Here is an 18,514-nt window from a genome sequence, read left to right as displayed (position 1 = left end):
CTTTTCAGAAAATTATCACACAAAAACCCATTGGTGGAGCGTATGGAAGTCAAAGTGTTAAAAATAAAAACATAAATTAAATTAAAATCTAAAATTATATTATAATTAAATGTCTAGATTTGTTAGCAGCTTTAAAACATAATTTTAGTACAAGTATTCTTACTGCTGCACAATGTTAGAGAGTATGATCTCAATGTTACACAAGATATGTTATAGCGCCCTCTTGAGGGAACTTTTGATATTTGCATTAAAAGTTCCCGGATCTGTCATGGTTGCTAGTCATATTGTGTTGACATCTCTGTTTATTTACTGTTGTCAAATCTTACATAATTCTCTCCATGATGCCAAATCCAGCACCTCCAACACACAGCAAAAATCTTGATTGAAAATGAAGATTGAAATCAATAATAGAAAGGATTGTCTACATGTTACTCACCTTTTTTCTTCTGTTCCTCTCATTTTCAGTTGTTGTTAAAGCTACTAGCACAATGGTATATTTTTTATCACATCTACAGTTTGTCAATGTACAGTTCTGTGCTGCTGGTCCCAATCTGGTATGTGTTCTACCATTCACATCTAATCTATAACCGACTAAATTGCGTTTTATACAACTACTGCAACCAGACATGTCTATAAAGAGGAAAAGATTTAACATCTGATGTTTCAATAAAAATTTATCTTTTAATATTGGAATATCTACTTGTTATAGCTGATTACAGTTAGAATAGTTGCTGCTCAAATCATACAATGTATACTATCATTCGTCCTGCAAATAAAAATGAAACATTAAACATTTCGATAACATTTTAGCTTTTAATATTGGAATATCTACTTGTTATAGTCGATTACTGTTATATTATCATTCATCCTGCAAATAAAAATGCTATATCTGCATGGCACTAAATGTTCAGTACTTACCTTTGTTTTGCATTGCTGTAAATAACACTGGTTTTTCCCAATATAATGTAATATGGTTAGAACTGTACCCAGTCAAAAATAATTCAGGTGGGTTTACAGGAGCTTTCGTCCTAACTATAATCACATCAGAAGCAACCTGTGCATTACGATAATCACTATCACTATTCTTTTGTTCCTCAAGTGTCATTTTTACCAAGATGTGCGCTTCAACTAAAATCTTGTAATTTCTTCCCGGCATCAGTGAAGTAATCTCAGCCATTGTATCCTCTGGATGTACGGTCAAACTTCCACGACTGTTACCGTTCCTTGGCGTTTTACTCCGACTTTCCTCAGACCACCTAACCACACAACTTTCTAATTTATTTGTTCCAAGCACCTGAGGTGGTGTCCATTTCACCACAATAGTGTCCATAGCGGATGTGACACATGTTAAATCGGCTGGAGCATGTGTCCCAGAGGTAATTGCATGCATGCTTGCATATGGAAGCCACGGTGAGTCTTTGGGAACTTTTTCCCAATCTTTTGATAGAGAATGTGATTTCTTTTTGCGTTTGCTTCTCGATGGCAACTGGTCAAAGTATTCTTGAGTTATTGCAAGTACATGTATTATATATTCAGTGCTTTCTGCAAGGTCTTGTATCATTAACGATGTTATATCGGGCAACAGTTCCATGCACTGAGAGTAACCAACTTTTTTGTTTTCACTGGGAAAGACATAAACCCTTAATCCTGTATTAAAAAAGAGAATCTAGATTTAACATGTTCAGTTTAAGTTACTGTTATAATTATTAAAATTTATTTCACTTTTAAATTCTCATAACCAGTTTGTATTTCTTTGTTTATCAAAGTATATCTTCTACAGTTTCAAATTAAGAGACAATATTATTTCCAATGTTGATGAAGATGGAATGATCATTCCTTTGTATTTATGAACTTTTTGTTGTCAACGGCCTGCAATAGTGTCATAAAATAAATATATATATATAATTACTGAAAAAAGTATTAGAAAATACAGTGAGAACTGGTCAAACATTTTGTTATCATTTGTTAAATTTCCAATGGAAGTGCATGTACTGTATATAACACACACATTTCCAATGGAAGTGCATGTACTGTATATAACACACACATTTCCAATGGAAGTGCATGTACTGTATATAACACACACATTTCCAATGGAAGTGCATGTACTGTATATAACACACACATCTCCAATAGCCTCCCAATAGAGGTGCCAAAGATTTTATTTTCATCTTAGTGAAATTTTACAAACTCATGCTATAATTTTCTATTAAATTCTTGACAAAAATTAAAGCAAATAAAGAACCCAAATTTCTGATCACCCAATTTAGCTGGCTAGGTTGAGAATCCAGCAAAGATTGCATGACTGTAGAAGTGACAATGGTCTATCGTAGCTCAGCTAAAACTAGGATACACCCAGGATAAAAATATCCCATACTACACTGTGTACTGCAATATGTACATAGCACATTGCTGTTACTGGTTTTCTAATCATACACAAGTTAAGATCTCACCTATAACTTCAATTCCATGTTCTACAGGTGAATGCCATGCAATCTGTAGACTATTACACCTACTAGTGATGACTCCAATGTTGGTAGGTGGTTCTGGTGGACACCCAGTAGTAACACATAACTGCTCTGACTGTGCAGTCAGAATAAATGTACTGTTATCTCTCTCCTCTGACTCTTCTGTAGATAAGAAAACACAGATGTAGGAGTGAATTTCCAAGCATTAGCAAGTACATAAACCTTAAATAAATTAGGGATGAGCAATATGTAAATCACAAAATAGTTAAAGCTAATTGGATGACTGATTGCCATTTTAGTAACATATTTCTTATTATATACCGGTAGTCAAATTATATTTTACAAAATGCTATCCTGTTGTCAACCAGCCATGTTAAACAAGAAATAACTTGCGAACCATAATAAAGGTTTCCTCAATTCTACATTCATAACACTAAAGCAGAAAACAAATTGGGCAGACAAATAAATTGGGATATATGACTGTTTGTCACTTGAGACTGGACATTTTTAATCCTTTTCATATACTGCTGCAATACAATAGTAGGTATGAGTTGAATCTGTCAAAGCTGTCACATCATTAGATTATACAGTATATTAGAGTGACAATTCTAACCATAATAGTCTTTAACCCATTTTATTAGAAATGTAAAGGAGAAAATGAGTACTGAAAAACATATTTTAAGTGAAAAAAATTTTATTCAGAAACTGGGCCCGCTACAACACCATTTTGATTAATATTAAAAAAGTTTCTTGTACATTTTATATTATTTGTTTGTGTTTTGTAGGCTGTATCTTTTGTTATTGTGACACTTTAATGTGATGTACCTTTCTTGTTGTTTTAGTTGTAAAAAATAATTAAATATAAAACATTAAAATAAAAAAAAAAACCATAATAGACAAATGGTGATATAGAGCACTGAAAACAAATTTCATTTATTACTTTACAGTAACAAGATATTGAAGACAATGTACTGCACAAATATACATTGTTAATAAAATTAATGATATATCACTACAGATTGATATATCACTACAGATTGATATACCACTACAGATTGATATACCACTACTGATTGATATACCACTACAGATTGATATATCACTACAGATTGATATATCACTACAGATTGATATGTCACTAAAGATTGATATATCACTACAGATTGAAATATCACTACAGATTGAAATATCACTACAAATTGATATATCACTACAAATTGATATATCACTACAGATTGATATATCACTACAGACCTCATATTATACAATTATGAAAAGAACAAGATATTGAAAACAATCACAAGATAAATGAGTACATGAATTACCTTCTATATATGAACTATATAGCTGAGCTCTTCTGGCTTCCACAATCACTGTGTACTTTGTGGCTGGCTTTAACCCAGATATAGTGATGTGATCATCTGTGAAAAACAAATGAACACCATTATATGCATGACACATGTCTGCAGTTGTTCTCACTGTTATATTGCAAAAAGATGGAGAGAGTAAGAAGAAAAGATGAAAGATGTTCTTACTTGTGGTAGACTGGCTTCTTATATCTGTGTCTGGATTGTCACCTGGCCACCACGTCACCTGATAGTTCTCAGGTGATACATAATGCTTTTTCTTCTTTTCATCTGTAAAACAAATTTAAATGATGATCACCACACACAATGACAAAGCACCAAACATATTTTTAGACTAATACACTCTCAATGCTTGGTATGATCATATATTAATCACAATTCAAAAAAACAATTATAAAAACACAGTAAAATGAGAAGACTGACCAGTTGTCCATGCCACAATGGCTGAATGTCCAGTTAAGTTTTCTGACCATACTTTAGATGGTGGCTGGACTAAACCAGTGTAACTAACCATCAACTTCGGTCCAGGCTTACAAGCTGAGAATTTCTCCATAAGAGGTAATTCTGAAAACAAATATTAAAATTAATCTAATTACGAGAATAATAGTTAATAATAACATTTTCTGGCCGCAAAGCTAACAATACACAAAATGTAAATAACCTGGATATCTGAATGATTTGGGGTAAAATCAGGAAGACATATGTGAAATAAGCCAGAGATATAAAATGAATACCATAGGAGAAGGGAGGTACACTCTGCAAACCATGCCAACACGTTGCATGTTTACCTTCTCCTTTCTGAGGTTTTAGATGTATAACAGCTGGCTGATGAGGAAACGATGGTGGTTTGAGTAGTATACCTTTCTCATCTTGCACAATTGCAGATGTGTTATCAATACCAGAATCACTTCCACTGAAGATACTGCCTTCATGTTCTAATTTTCCAACAGGGTGGTTTGTTAATGCTACAATCTGTAAGGTGGCCACGTCTCCCAGTGTAACACCACTCACTGTGGTACTTAACACATCTGGTGCAATTATTGAGCCATACAACTTCCCGTCTTTTACCATCTGGAAGCCCTATATTGCAGGAGAGAGATCAAGTCATTATACAAGGTTAATACAAGGATGACGAAAAGTATGTATATATTCTTATACATCTTTCCAATTTAACCACCAAGCAATATAGTTAAAATTGATTGAACTCCCTTGAGTTTTCAAAAATGTCTGTCACCTCGGAAAGATCATGTAATCGTCCTGTATTTGGAATTCACATTCCCAAATAAGATAAGATGCAACGACTATGCTGTAACTTATGGTGACAGATGTATAATAGAATATGTTTAATTCTATTTAATACAGTGTATCCTTAGATTGTCCAGTTATATAATTTATTTATTTATTATTTCACTTACAGACAAAGCTGCATCTCCATACTGTTGTGGTATTTCCCATGTGACATCAATACCATGATTATGAAGTCCTTCTAATCTAAGCCTTGGTGACTTTGGAGGAGCTGTACACATGACTGGCAGTACATTGGATATAGAACTCAGCACACCACAGTAGACAATACCAGAATATAAATCAGCTTCTTTTTGACCAGTGTATGTCTGTGTGAGTTTAATAAAGATATCTATTACTATTAATTCAACATATCAATTTGGAAGATGTTTCTAAAAATATTTGTTAAGCATCTTCCACTGAAAGAAAAGGCTGTATCTGATTGAGTCTGTAACTCCCCTTGGTAGAGTAACACTGCACATCATTGATGAAAACCAATCTAGTTGTTGCACATGTAAGACCCAAATAAGCAGCACAAATTTGTGAATATGGCAAACAACTTCCTCTGACAAAGCACACAACTTCCTCTGACAAAGCACACAACTTCCTCTGACAAAATACACAACTTACTCTGACAAAGTACACAACTTACTCTGACAAAGTACACAACTTACTCTGACAAAGTACACAACTTACTCTGACAAAGTACACAACTTACTCTGACACAACTTACTCTGACAAAGTACACAACTTACTCTGACAAAGCACACAACTTACTCTGACTGTAACATCATAAGATACACCTGGTTGTAAATCTGTTATGTAATACTGATAACTGTTTCCCCTACAGTCCGACTTCTTCACATCTAATTCACCAACTTCTTTGTTATCTACATATATCCTAGAATCACAATAGATAACTTTTTAGGAATATGTGCATCTAATAATATCTGTATTTTACTTTGTGATCCAAAATTGTTTGAAAAATTACAAAAAATCAAGCAAGTATAACTTCAACTGTAGAATACATACCTATATGCAGCCACTAATTGTGAGTCTGGACCCTTTGGTTTAGGCCAGACTATCAAGGCAGCACAGTTTTTAACAGAGGGAAGACAACTGATACTTGGAGGGTCCAATGGCTGAGGACATACGATTGTAACAACGTTGGATGCTTCACTGTTACCGACTGGCAAGTCAGTCACTGATTCCACATACACATGATGACTGGCTCCTATTTTAAAATAAATAAATAAATATATAAATATAATATTAAAGCAATAATTTTAACTGGTGTCCAATTACACTATCCTGATATTTGGGGAAAACTTGAGTTTTTCACAGATTGTGTTGTCATGAATTTTAAATAGTAAATTTCACTTTTACCAGCAAATAGAGGGAAATTAAAAACAGTGAATTATTTATGCTTTGAAAGAATGAGAATATATTTTATATTTTACAATAATTATTGAAACCAGAAAATTATGTGAGAATAATTCGCTGCCACTACAATGAGTGCATTTTGTTTTGTCACACTGGTAAAATTTCTTCTCATAAAATGGTAGTCCACAAAAACAGGAGATACAGAGTCATATTTTAGTGAATTAATACAGATGCCCCTTTGACTTTATATGACAGCCTTCCAGTTGATTAATACAAATGTTTTTTCAATAGCTTGTGTATGTGATGTTATCTTCTTACCAATGGCAATATCTTGTATTAATGATGAGGTAGTTTGTGGAGACAATAGTTCACCCAGTTCTTTAAAATTAAGATACACTTGGTATCCTTTCAGTATCACATCAGGATGTGTGAGGCCAGACTCCCAACTCAAACAGACTTGGTGTAGACCGATATTACTGATGCTCAGAATTGGTGGTGATGGCCGACCACCGCTCACACAGATCACTTCTTCAGATTTCACCTCAACTTTTTCATCGGTTCTCTTCTTACGTGTGAACACACAAGACACATATACTCTGATGAAAAAAATAAAATTTAAATACAAATTTTATTAAACTTTAAATGAGACACCTGACATTGACGGTATCTTATCTACAATGAAAATATACAGCGAACAACAAAAGAAACTGATCAGAAAATCATTCTTGATTCCCTTGAAAAATTGATATATACCAAAACCAGTGGTTGTTATGACTTTGCCTTCAGCTGTTGGTAATTATAAAAGAGACATAGAACAGATGCACAACAATGTTTACATATTGATAGTGGTCAATTTTTAGACATTCATTAAGTTGTGAATTTACAGGCCATAAATTCAGCAATTGTTAAAATAAATGTTAAAAGTAATATGGTTATGACCATTGGTAATATGTATCCATTTAAGCTATATTGCATGTGACATCATTAAAGACCAATCAGAAAACAGATGACGAATAATAGAAAATTTCCCACAATTCTTGCACTCAAAATCTTTACTTCATGTTGACTCCAAATCTATATGAATCTCATTGGTTGTGTTCAGGAGCATCTCATTGTTAATATTTAAAATCAAAACAAACATCACTGGAATGGTTTCTAGGAATATTGCAATGCTGCACGGACGATTGCAAGAAAGATATCTGTTTTCCTGATCAGTTTATTTTGGTGTCCTCTGTAATTGGTTCCTCAAGCTAGAAACAAGCATCATCATCATCATCATTGTACTTTTATTTTATTCTCAGATTAACAGTCTACTTAAGATTATAGATCTGGAAGTCCCACCATTCTTACAGGGGGATGAAAGGAAAGAAACAGTCATCCAACAGAAATCCATTACTCGAATATATGACTGGTTTTTATACCACCATGCGATAAGGTGCAATTTCAGGTCTGTCTAACAGAGTAACTACAGTCTACTGCATTAACATTTGATCAGGAACAATATACGTTATAATCCAAACTTACTTATACTGTGTAGACTCGGCCAATTCAGATATTTTCAACTTAGTAGACTCTTTCACTGTCCAACAATGTTGATAACATACCTTGCCCTCTAAAATACCTGTCTCAAAACTAAAAAATAAAGATATTATCATCTTTCTACCATCACATGTACACCAAGGTTGTAACAATATGGTCAACCATCAATGAGTGGTAAACACAAATGACATCATTTATGTTATTAGCTGAATGTTGATTCAAAAAAGCCCTCAATTCTGGGTCTACATTTGAAAGGATCTTGTTATTAAAGCGCGGTAGTCGTCGGGCTGCGGTGCGAGATATATGGGTCTCATATACCAAAGATGGCGACTTTTACTGTTGCGCAGATCAACAAGTACAAACTGAGACGTTTCCAAGCTTTAATTGGGTATTTTTTCAGGTGATTGAAAGGCATCGAAGGAGTCACCGGCGGTAATCAGTGCAAGTCGCGCCCAGGTCAAACCTCATACTTGTGATTTCCATTTGAAGAGTGCATTGGATTGTGGAAAAATCAATGTTTATCAACACAAATGTTGAACATGCGCAGCGCGACGACTACTGCGCTTTAAGCTTTGGCATTCATAAACAAATCTGACCAAAATTTTTGGATAGGGTTTTAGTAAATGTAAAGACCTCATCCAAAGTTGAAGGTGGTGTCAGCCAATCAAAGGATCTTGGCTGGGTTGACTTTGATTTGATTTGATTAATCTCTAACCTTAACAACTGAAAATAAACAAAACGTGAAATGTGATAATGCTCACCTATTGTGACTTTGGACATCACCAAACTTTGTACCAATCACACATACCAGATAATGCTGTAGTATATATCTCTTGCTTTGAGATTTCTCACAATTCCACTCTACCTGTATCTCCGGTTTCTTAGCTTCACTCTTACAACAAATTTTTGGCACTGGAAGCTCCTACATGACAGAAGCATTTAAAAACTATCAAATCTAGTACAAGTTAACATATCATTTTAACTTGAATCATCAGTTAAAAAAGCATATATCCATTCACGTGAAGTCAAGCATATGCTGTGAAAAGACCATAACAATTTAACATTGATACTGATATTATGCAGTATTTTTGCTGGTGAAGTAATACTACAATACATGTACCAATTTTTGTTCCATTCTCCCAAATATGCAAACATAATCTTGTGTTATCTCGCATACACAAATGTAGTTAAAATGTGTGTGATAGTTCAGGGCTAGTTTATCATACCACAGTCATGTGTTATGAGTACTAACTTTGTTGACTTTATGCTTTTATGCATGTTCAAAAATATGTGAAGAAGGACTTATTCAGAGAGCTAGTTGTTAATAATATTCTATTTACTTAACAATACCCATACTGTTATCAACCAGCTCTAAGATATATGTGAAGTCAGGTGATAACCTCATAATACAAAACCTCTGTAGAGTAAATATATTGCAATCTGGAGCAATTAATCGCGAACAATTCCTACAACTAGAGGGCAGTGCTTGCCAAAAATCTCCCCATGAGAAGGCATGTGCAGAAAAATGTTCCTGAGCATCGAGGGCACACTGCTGACAAATGATTTATTCATCATGAAGCGGGTGCACACAAGTTTAACCATAACGTAAATATGGCTAAAATATAAAAATAAAAAAAATAACTATATGACATATCACCCGGGATGATGTAATGTAAAAACTATATAACATATATCAGAATATATTGAAGTTATCGGTATATGTTGCTAAATCGGAACACCTGCAAGTTTACACTTGTTCAATTTATAATGAGTTCGAAGATAATTTCACTTATTCACCTGAATTTCTTTTTGGGCTTTAGCAACCACATCAATTTCATTTTCATCTTTTTTCTTTCTTTTCTTCTTTTTCTTTTTCTGCTCTTTTTCCTGCACAGGTCCAACATCCTTTTGTTCATCAATGTGTTCATCCATAAGTGTGTGCATCACAGCAACACCATGCAATTCACTATCAACATCTTGATTACTAACTTTATCATTATCATGATTACTATCTTTATCATTATCGTGATTGCTATCTTTATCATGATCACTTTCACTCGCATTGTTAATATATGTGTCATGCTCATTAATATCATCATGCATTTCATAATTATCAGAAGTTTCCAGATGCATTTTTTCTTCTTCCTGATCGTGTATCTGTTCTTCTACCAAGACCTCTTCTGTATCAGAGTCAGCAGTCTCTTTACTTCTTTTCAGATCATTATTCCCCTCCCCAACCTCCTCCTCCCTTTCCTCCTCTCTTTCTGATTCATCTCCCTTCTCCTCCTCCCCCTCATCTAACTCATTTTGTTTAACTAGTTCATCTTCATCACTCTCAGAAGAGCTCCCAGATTCTGAAGAACTGGAGTCTGAGCTAGATGCTCTCCACACAGATTGTTCACACTCATTAGATCGTGCATTACTATCATCATCAGAAGCAGCATTAACATTATGATCATCACTGCACTCGGCATGCTCTTTTACCTGGTTTTCCTGTTGCTCCTCTAAATGAATATTGGTTTGTGTCAGTATAGTCTCTGTGTGAGTGTAAGACCGGTCAAGATCTAGCTCCATAGTAAGCTGGGTGCTTGGAAGCAGTTCCCTCTCTGCATCTATAGTAGTGCAAGAACAAGTAAATGACACCAAATACATAGGAGGGTAAATACTAACTCAAATATACAAATGTAAGAAGGTTTAGCATATACTGTAAAACATGTCTTTTTAGCTAGCATCTCATTTTAGCTAATTTAGCTAACCTGTCACTTCGCTAATTCAAGATGTCACTAATTTAGAATTAAGTATATTCTCGCAATGAGATTGTTGGCATTTTAGCTAAATTAAGATTTTGTTAATTCATGTATTGAGTCAAATTTGCTAAAAAGGCATGTACTGGTAACTATTTAAACATGTTTTACAGTATTAGCAGGCTTTGCAATATGGCTTAATATATTATATTGAAAAAAATCTGGATGTTATTTGAAAAAATGATAAAATCCAAAGTCCATACTTACCAGGAGGGTGACCAGTCCCTCTAGTAACTGTTATATAACACTGGAGGTCTTCTTCTAATAGACTTCTACCTTGGGGTAGTATGATATGTTGGGTGGTTTGTGGTAGCAACACTGGAAGTTCATTGGATACTAAACCATTTTCATTACCTGTTAATCAGATTATGTATAAATACATTTGGTTGATCTCAGAAACTACAGTTTATGACAAATTATGAAGAAAGAAATTTAAGAATAAATTGTAACTAACATATGTCTTGTTAAGTTTTGTCTACTGTCTTTAATTTATTGTATTCATCGTGCTGGAGTCACCATCAAAGACAACTTTTCAATGTGTAACAATCACATGACTGTGGTGTACCAATATATCTATGCTGGATTTTTTATTTGTTCTCAACTGGATTTTGATGGAACTCTTACAGCAAATTGTTAATACCATAGACTTAGCTGTTTTGTTTTCTGGGTTTAATATTAATGCACCATTTGTAGCAGGAATAATAAAATCATTCCATGATCTCTCGAAAATACAATCCATAATGTTAAAACCCCCATTGTTTAAGCATTACTTACAAACCCCAGTTGATAAGTTGTGTGGTAAATTGAATTAATTACAGATCTAATATTTACAACTATGAAGTCAATTTGCTTCAATATATTTATAATTGTCAACAAAAATTTAGAGAATTCTCTACTGGCTACAATTGATGATGGATTACCTTCTTGTTCAGCTATAACACACACTTTATATAGAGTATTTATCTCACATCCTTGGATGACAACTTTACATTTGTTACTTCCTTCATCTGGCACAACCTAAAGATCAATAAATATGCAACACATAATAATAAATTAGTAGCATTATCTGAAAACGTATGAAAGATTCTACTGATTAATGGGTGGATTCTTTTGTTTTTATGACAGGTGCGCAAACTGATGGGTGGATTCTTTTGTTTTTATGGCTGGTGTGCAAACTGAGTGATTTGAGAGTTTTTTTGGCATTTTGTTTTTCAAGGCATAACAAACATTTTGTGTTTTTTCCCCCAATTCATACCAATCCGCACGAGCACGAACAGCTGCACCATCCAATAGATGGTCATTTTCCACCTGTAGTTCTCTTCGGATATTTTCCATAGATGTTTTTAGTTCCTCAGACTCACAGACACTAATGGACAAACTAATGGGTGGATTCTATTGTTTTTATGACAGGTGTGCAAACTGATGGGTGTATTCTATTGTTTTTATGGCAAGTGTGCAAACTGATGGGTGGATTCTTTTGTTTTTATGGCCGGTGTGCAAACTAATGGGTGGATTCTTTTGTTTTTATGACATGTGTGCAAACTGATGGGTGGATTCTATTGCTTTTATGGCAAGTGTGCAAACTGATGGGTGGATTTTATTGTTTTTAATACAGGTGTGTAAACTGATGGGTGGATTTTAATGTTTTTATGGCAAGTGTGCAAACTGATGGGTGGATTCTTTTGTTTTTATGGCTGGTGTGCAAACTAATGAGTGGATTCTATTGTTTTTATGACAGGTGTGCAAACTGATTGGTGGATTCTATTGTTTTTATGGCAGGTATGCAAACTGATGAATGGATTCTATTGTTTTTATGGCAGGTGTGCAAAGTGATGGGTGGATTCTATTGTTTTTATGGCAGTTATGCAAAGTGATGGGTGGATTCTTTTGTTTTTATGCAGGTGTGCAAACTGATGGGTGGATTTTATTGTTTTTATAGCAGGTATGCAAACTGATGGGTGGATTCTATTGTTTTTATGGCAAGTGTGCAAACTGATGGGTGGATTCTATTGTTTTAATGACTTGTGTGCAAACTGATGGATGGATTCTATTGTTTTTATGACAGGTGTGCACACTGATGGTGGATTCTTTTGTTTTTATGGCATTTGTGCAAACTAATGGGTAGATTCTTTTGTTTTTATGGCAGTGTGCAAACTAATGGGTGAATTCTTTTGTTTTTATGGCAGGTGGGCAAACTGATGGGTTGGTTCTATTGTTTTTATGGCAGGTATGCAAACTGATGGGTGGATTCTATTGTTTTTATGGCAGGTTAACTGCAAGCTAAAGAAAGTAATACTTTAATACCTCATCTCCACACTTCTGATCATTGACATACAGTCTATATGATGTGACTGGGTTTTCCTTGTCATGTATTGCCATCCATACTATTGCCATCACATCAGGCTGATATTGTATTTCACAGCTGATAAGGGGTCCCTTATTCTTAGTTCTCTCTGGTATATGCACTCTCTAAGAAACATAGAATAGCACAAAATAGTGTGAATGATAAATGAAAGAATGCAAAAAGCATTGAGGCATTTTAAGTATTGAGTAATTCCAATGATAAGAAATGTACTTGAACATCATACAGGACATATTGCATATAGTTTTTAATAATAGCATTTTCAGGCCACAGAATTACATAGAAATATTTGCATTTTATGAAGATGATGTATATATACATGAAAATCATTTGTGTCCATTTCCGAGTGGAAAACTACAAGAGAAACAGTTTTCCAGAAAATTCATGTTATGAAAAAGGACAGGGTTTTTTCTCTGTGTAAGGTTAATAAAAATGTTAGAATTGATGATATAGAATGCAAAACTTCAAATGCACTACAAAGTATATTTTTTTACATACCAGTTTGTTGGATTCTTGGGGAAGAAATTGCGAGTCTTTTGGCAAAGCAACAATTTTAATAATATAGTCACAGCCACCAGCAAAGCCAAGGATACGGACACTGTGACAGTCAGATGGCAGGGCTTCACAGTAACATACATTGTTAACATAAACCTGCAGAATTAAAAAAGATTAGACTGAAAACTGTAATATTCAATAACTGCATTAAAATTTATTTCCACGCATTATACATGTTTCTATATTTCTATCATGTGTTTGATGTGGAGATATTATTATTTAATAATAGGTTTATTATTTCTTCACAGTGTTGGATTACCTGGTATGTTTTGATCTGTGGCTTATAGATATCTTCAGGCATTTCCCAATATACTTCAACACATCCTGGGGATACAATCCAGCCTTGAACTTCAGGAACACAATTCCACCAATGCCATTTCATCGTCTGATATAATTAAAAACAAAAATTGTGAGAATCATTTTGTGAAATTTCACCTTCATAGTGAATATAGTAACTAATTTGATCTTTTGAGCAATTTCACTGGGTTTTAAGCTCAAAAATCTGTCTGTAAAACAATGAGCATAGTTGTATTTTTACATTTCCTTATAGATTTTTTTTAAAGAGATTTTACATACCAGCGAAAATATTGAAATTAAAATTAGGTGAATAATTAATGCATTTATAGTATTTAAGAAACAATGCCCTCAGTGGCTAAGTTTGGGCAATACTCTTGTTTTTATTTCAGTGTAATACCGAGGGGTATGCCAGAATAGTAGAAGAATTGAAAGGTGACTGTTGCTACAGTATCCAAAATTAGATAAAAAAAGGTTAAAATTGATTAACAGATATATTAAATAATCTTCTAACCAATAATAAACTTATACTCTGTATAACATTGTATAACATTACTTACTGTTGCTGTATCTTGGAAATCATCATCTTCTTCATCATCTTCCTCTGTTGATAAAACCATTTCTTCATCTCCATTCTCTCGTTTTTCACCTTCCAGTATCCAGAATCGTCTACATTTAGAATAGCAGAAATTATAAAACTGAACTTAGAGGAAGTTTTATTTCAATAACAATTTTTTACTTTACTAATCAATATCGAAATGCAATTAATAATGTACTTATCATTAATAAATATACTTACTTAGATGTAAATATTTTACTGTTTAAAGCATCATCACTGACTGCCATTGCACGAATGACTTGTAATCCTGATTCTCTTAAAATAATGCCCTTATTTGGTTTGTAAATCTACATGGAAAGGAGATAACAATGCATATGTGAGTGTAAAGAGCTGATGTAGCCAGGTAATTTACAGGAATCAACAGTATGGTCATTTCTCAGGATTTAAGTGACAAGTTGACAATTAAAACATGTGTAAAATTTTTGCTGCTAAAACTTTTCCTGATTTTAGGATTTTATGTCATTTGTGAAGAAAAAATTACTCAAAATTCTTGACACTGTGTTATAAGAGAAATTTTCACTGCTACAAAAATTTGCAATTCCTAAAAAAATTATAAAGTTTATAGTGTATTTATTGTTTGTTTAAATGTGAATGCATACTGTGGGAAAGTGTTTTAATTCTAAGACAAATCCATCACTGGATGTCCATTATAGATGGAGAATACTAATTCAAAGCAAGACAAAAATCAGCCTGCTGCAGTATAACATGTGCACATAAAATTCTGCTGTTCTCCCTCAATTGAAATTCTTCAGATATAAGGGAGACTGAAAAGGTAGTAATCATAAATCAATAAAAAAATAAAAAATACAATAAAGAAGTGTTTATTGAGTGCACATAGCTCAGGTTTGAAATAGTATCAGTAATGATAAAGTGTGCCAATACATTGTGAATTATTTAATTTTCCTATTATATACCTTTTATATGTATCTAAAGTAAATCCTTTTTTGACAATCAAGGTAATCACAAAAATGTTTTAAGAATTAATAAAAAACTTCAAATTATTTTTTTAGAATAACCAACTTACCTTTGTGAATTGGCCATGATATTCTGGATTGGAACCATCTAAAGTGTAAAATATAGTACTACCATCGGTACTACATTGTAAATATACCGTGTGCCATCTTTCAACCGTACCACCATTCACATCAGAAGATATCACTGGCATGGCTGTTAACACCTCTGTCAAAAAAATGTATATTCATTTTTGCTACAATTTAATCTTTAATAATAATTATGTTCTGATTCACCAAGCCAGCATAATTTTGAAAAACAGTCTGTCTCGTCATCATTATTGATATTAACAATAACAATTACTAAATACTTGTACAAGAAATTCACACTTGAATGCAAGAATATAGATAAAAACAATCAACACACATTGCATATTTTAACCATTACAAAATAATAATTTTCAGATATATTGCTATATATATTTTATATTATTTTTTGTGTCTTATTCTGTGTAGCTCCAAAGTTACCAAACGATTATAAAGAATACATTGGCCAGATATAGTACACCAGTAAATGTTTACACTTTCTCAGCTGAGAGATATGTTACACTGCTCACCTTTATCAAGGACATTCACAGTGCCAACGTAACCTGGGGTTCCTTGTGATGCCACAAAATAACTACCCGGCTCATCAAACGTGTAAATAAAACTATTGTTGGTGATAGCTGGACCACTGTCAAAGGCAGTCTCATCAGACACTGGAGTGTATGGTTTCTCATGGTCTGGGGGGTTGACATGTACTATATTATGCACTTCATCCTCCTCACAGTCTTTCCATGACCAAAGAACACTGTGACCCTGAAATTCAACAAAACAGATACATGAACACCAAATACATGTACTTACAAAATAAATGACATATGTCAACACATCTTGAATACTGAAGTGGGTACATTCACTTTTCCCATAAGACAATTGGCGTAAAATGTTCCAATGTTGCATACATTCATATCCAAAGTACTGAAACCAATAAACAGTGTCTGATAAAATGCCAGACAAGTTTCTGGATACTAAATACCTTTGAAAATACTTTTTGATTTCAGATAAAGTCTGTGCACTACTGTAAACGGTTTAATTATTCACTGGGTTTTAATTTTGCTTATTTCGCTGACTGGAAAATGAGCCAAATTAAAACCCAGTGAATATGTAAAATTTAGCATACAACACATTATCTAAATGATAAAACCGTGAATTTAAAACCCACTGAATATGCCTGAAATGCTAAATCAGCGAAATTTAAAGTAAAAAGTAAAAAATATTACACAATGTTGCACTTACCCTAAGTATATTGACTGTGTTTGGCTTGAATCCCTTATTACTTGAGACATGTACAACAACACTATCACTTGCATTGTTGATAATTACGGTGCTTAAAACACACTTGCTACTGTGTTCATACTAAAAAAAATAATAAACAAAATTAAAGCGGGGAGTCGTCACATGCGCATGCGTCAGATGGCCATAACGTGTCATTGTTTACAAACAAGCGTCCACCCATGAGCCTTTGCGTTTTTAGCATGTGTTGTTATCATCGCTTGGGACTCAATTCCCGTGTGTGCGCAGGTGACGACCCTCTCGCTTTAATATAATTGTTAAAAATAGAAAAAGAACAATTCTTTTTTCGCATCATTAGCCATATATGCTTCATACTCGCTTTCACAGATTTGTTCAAATAATAAAATAATAATAAAATAAATCATGCAAACATACTGGCGAGTTTACATTTGCAATGCATGCTTAGATTTCGTTTTAACAGAGTCAGCGACAATGAAGCTCATCAAAGTACATGTGCAAACTTAGAACTTAGAAGCAACAGTTGTTATTGTATACTCCCACAACACTTTAGATTTATTTGCAACAAGACACCAAATCCAATCAATGTGCTAATGCTACTGCAGTAACCTAAAAAAACACAGCTAATATGACACGATAGCACAATGTAAGGTTGTTGAAGATGGATTTAAGGCTTTAGTAATTTATCACACATCTAATCAAAATATAAAAAAAGAGATCTACAAACATGATCAACTGAAACTTTACAAGTTAAGATTTCAATCTATGCAATCACTGTGCTTCTAACTAGACTGCATTTTTAACTGCTACAAATTATTTTAAACATGGATCATTCATTGGTCAAAAGAAAATCATGTCTGACTGTCTGTCAGCTAGTGACAGTTTCATACTCTAAGTATACATGTATGTGTTGAAGTGTCATGAAAGACAAATTTTCACATACTTGTCAAGACAATCAGGTAAGTGTGTAGCACAGAAAATGTTCTTGCCTTCCTGGACAACCTATTAAACACTCAACATGTCTGAATTCCTGAACAACCTATCAAACACTGAACATGTCTGGTGGTTCTGCCTTCCTGAATGTATTAAACACCTAACAAGTATCAATTGTATATAACACCAACATGCATGCCCACCAAGCAGCCCTTTTGAATACACATGTGGAACAACAAAGAAAATGTCATATTACCAATATACATGTAGCTTCTTTAACATGCCTAAATACAGTAACTGGTTGATATGAAGTGCTTTAAATATTTATTTGTCCTATTAAAGTATGCTATAAAGGTATCCATTGAAAGCCTGCAGAAGTTTAGTGATTTTCCATTAAAAAACTTAAAAAATAAATATAATTCCATCTCAACTTACCAAATATTTATCATCATTGCCTGAGAATGCTTTACTGTAATAATGGTAGATATTGGGGGTGCTGAACTTCAATGCAAAACACCTCCTGTGAGTGGAATATAATCTCTTAATACAAATGTACATAGTGCAGTGCAGTGCAGCTTGCCAAGAGAAATTAGAAATTACTGT

General features: G+C 33.6%; 1 protein-coding gene across 1 annotated transcript in view; it reads right to left on the bottom strand.

Moving 5' to 3' along the window:
* Nucleotides 1-18,514, bottom strand: part of LOC100370084 (uncharacterized) — a 113,639-nt gene that overhangs the window by 24,349 nt on the left and 70,776 nt on the right. Inside the window, exons 20-44 of the mRNA XM_085497000.1 lie at nt 18,347-18,431; nt 16,964-17,083; nt 16,243-16,483; nt 15,700-15,854; nt 14,856-14,962; nt 14,617-14,725; nt 14,022-14,147; nt 13,706-13,858; nt 13,150-13,314; nt 11,766-11,862; nt 11,053-11,199; nt 9,839-10,653; nt 8,803-8,963; nt 8,027-8,134; nt 6,821-7,098; nt 6,152-6,353; nt 5,897-6,020; nt 5,251-5,448; nt 4,696-4,915; nt 4,259-4,399; nt 4,004-4,105; nt 3,794-3,889; nt 2,454-2,630; nt 919-1,647; nt 437-630 (exon numbers count right to left, since the gene is read on the bottom strand). Of these exons, the coding sequence (XP_085353126.1) occupies nt 437-630; nt 919-1,647; nt 2,454-2,630; nt 3,794-3,889; nt 4,004-4,105; nt 4,259-4,399; nt 4,696-4,915; nt 5,251-5,448; nt 5,897-6,020; nt 6,152-6,353; nt 6,821-7,098; nt 8,027-8,134; nt 8,803-8,963; nt 9,839-10,653; nt 11,053-11,199; nt 11,766-11,862; nt 13,150-13,314; nt 13,706-13,858; nt 14,022-14,147; nt 14,617-14,725; nt 14,856-14,962; nt 15,700-15,854; nt 16,243-16,483; nt 16,964-17,083; nt 18,347-18,431 (5,050 nt within the window). The remainder of the gene's footprint in view (nt 1-436; nt 631-918; nt 1,648-2,453; nt 2,631-3,793; nt 3,890-4,003; nt 4,106-4,258; nt 4,400-4,695; nt 4,916-5,250; nt 5,449-5,896; nt 6,021-6,151; nt 6,354-6,820; nt 7,099-8,026; nt 8,135-8,802; nt 8,964-9,838; nt 10,654-11,052; nt 11,200-11,765; nt 11,863-13,149; nt 13,315-13,705; nt 13,859-14,021; nt 14,148-14,616; nt 14,726-14,855; nt 14,963-15,699; nt 15,855-16,242; nt 16,484-16,963; nt 17,084-18,346; nt 18,432-18,514) is intronic.

Source organism: Saccoglossus kowalevskii, chromosome 3 (assembly GCF_978046115.1).
Source record: "Saccoglossus kowalevskii chromosome 3, keSacKowa6.1, whole genome shotgun sequence".
NCBI classification, from domain to species: Eukaryota; Metazoa; Hemichordata; class Enteropneusta; family Harrimaniidae; genus Saccoglossus; species Saccoglossus kowalevskii.
Note: the sequence above shows the minus strand (reverse complement) of the source record. Positions and strands in the feature narration are given on the sequence as shown.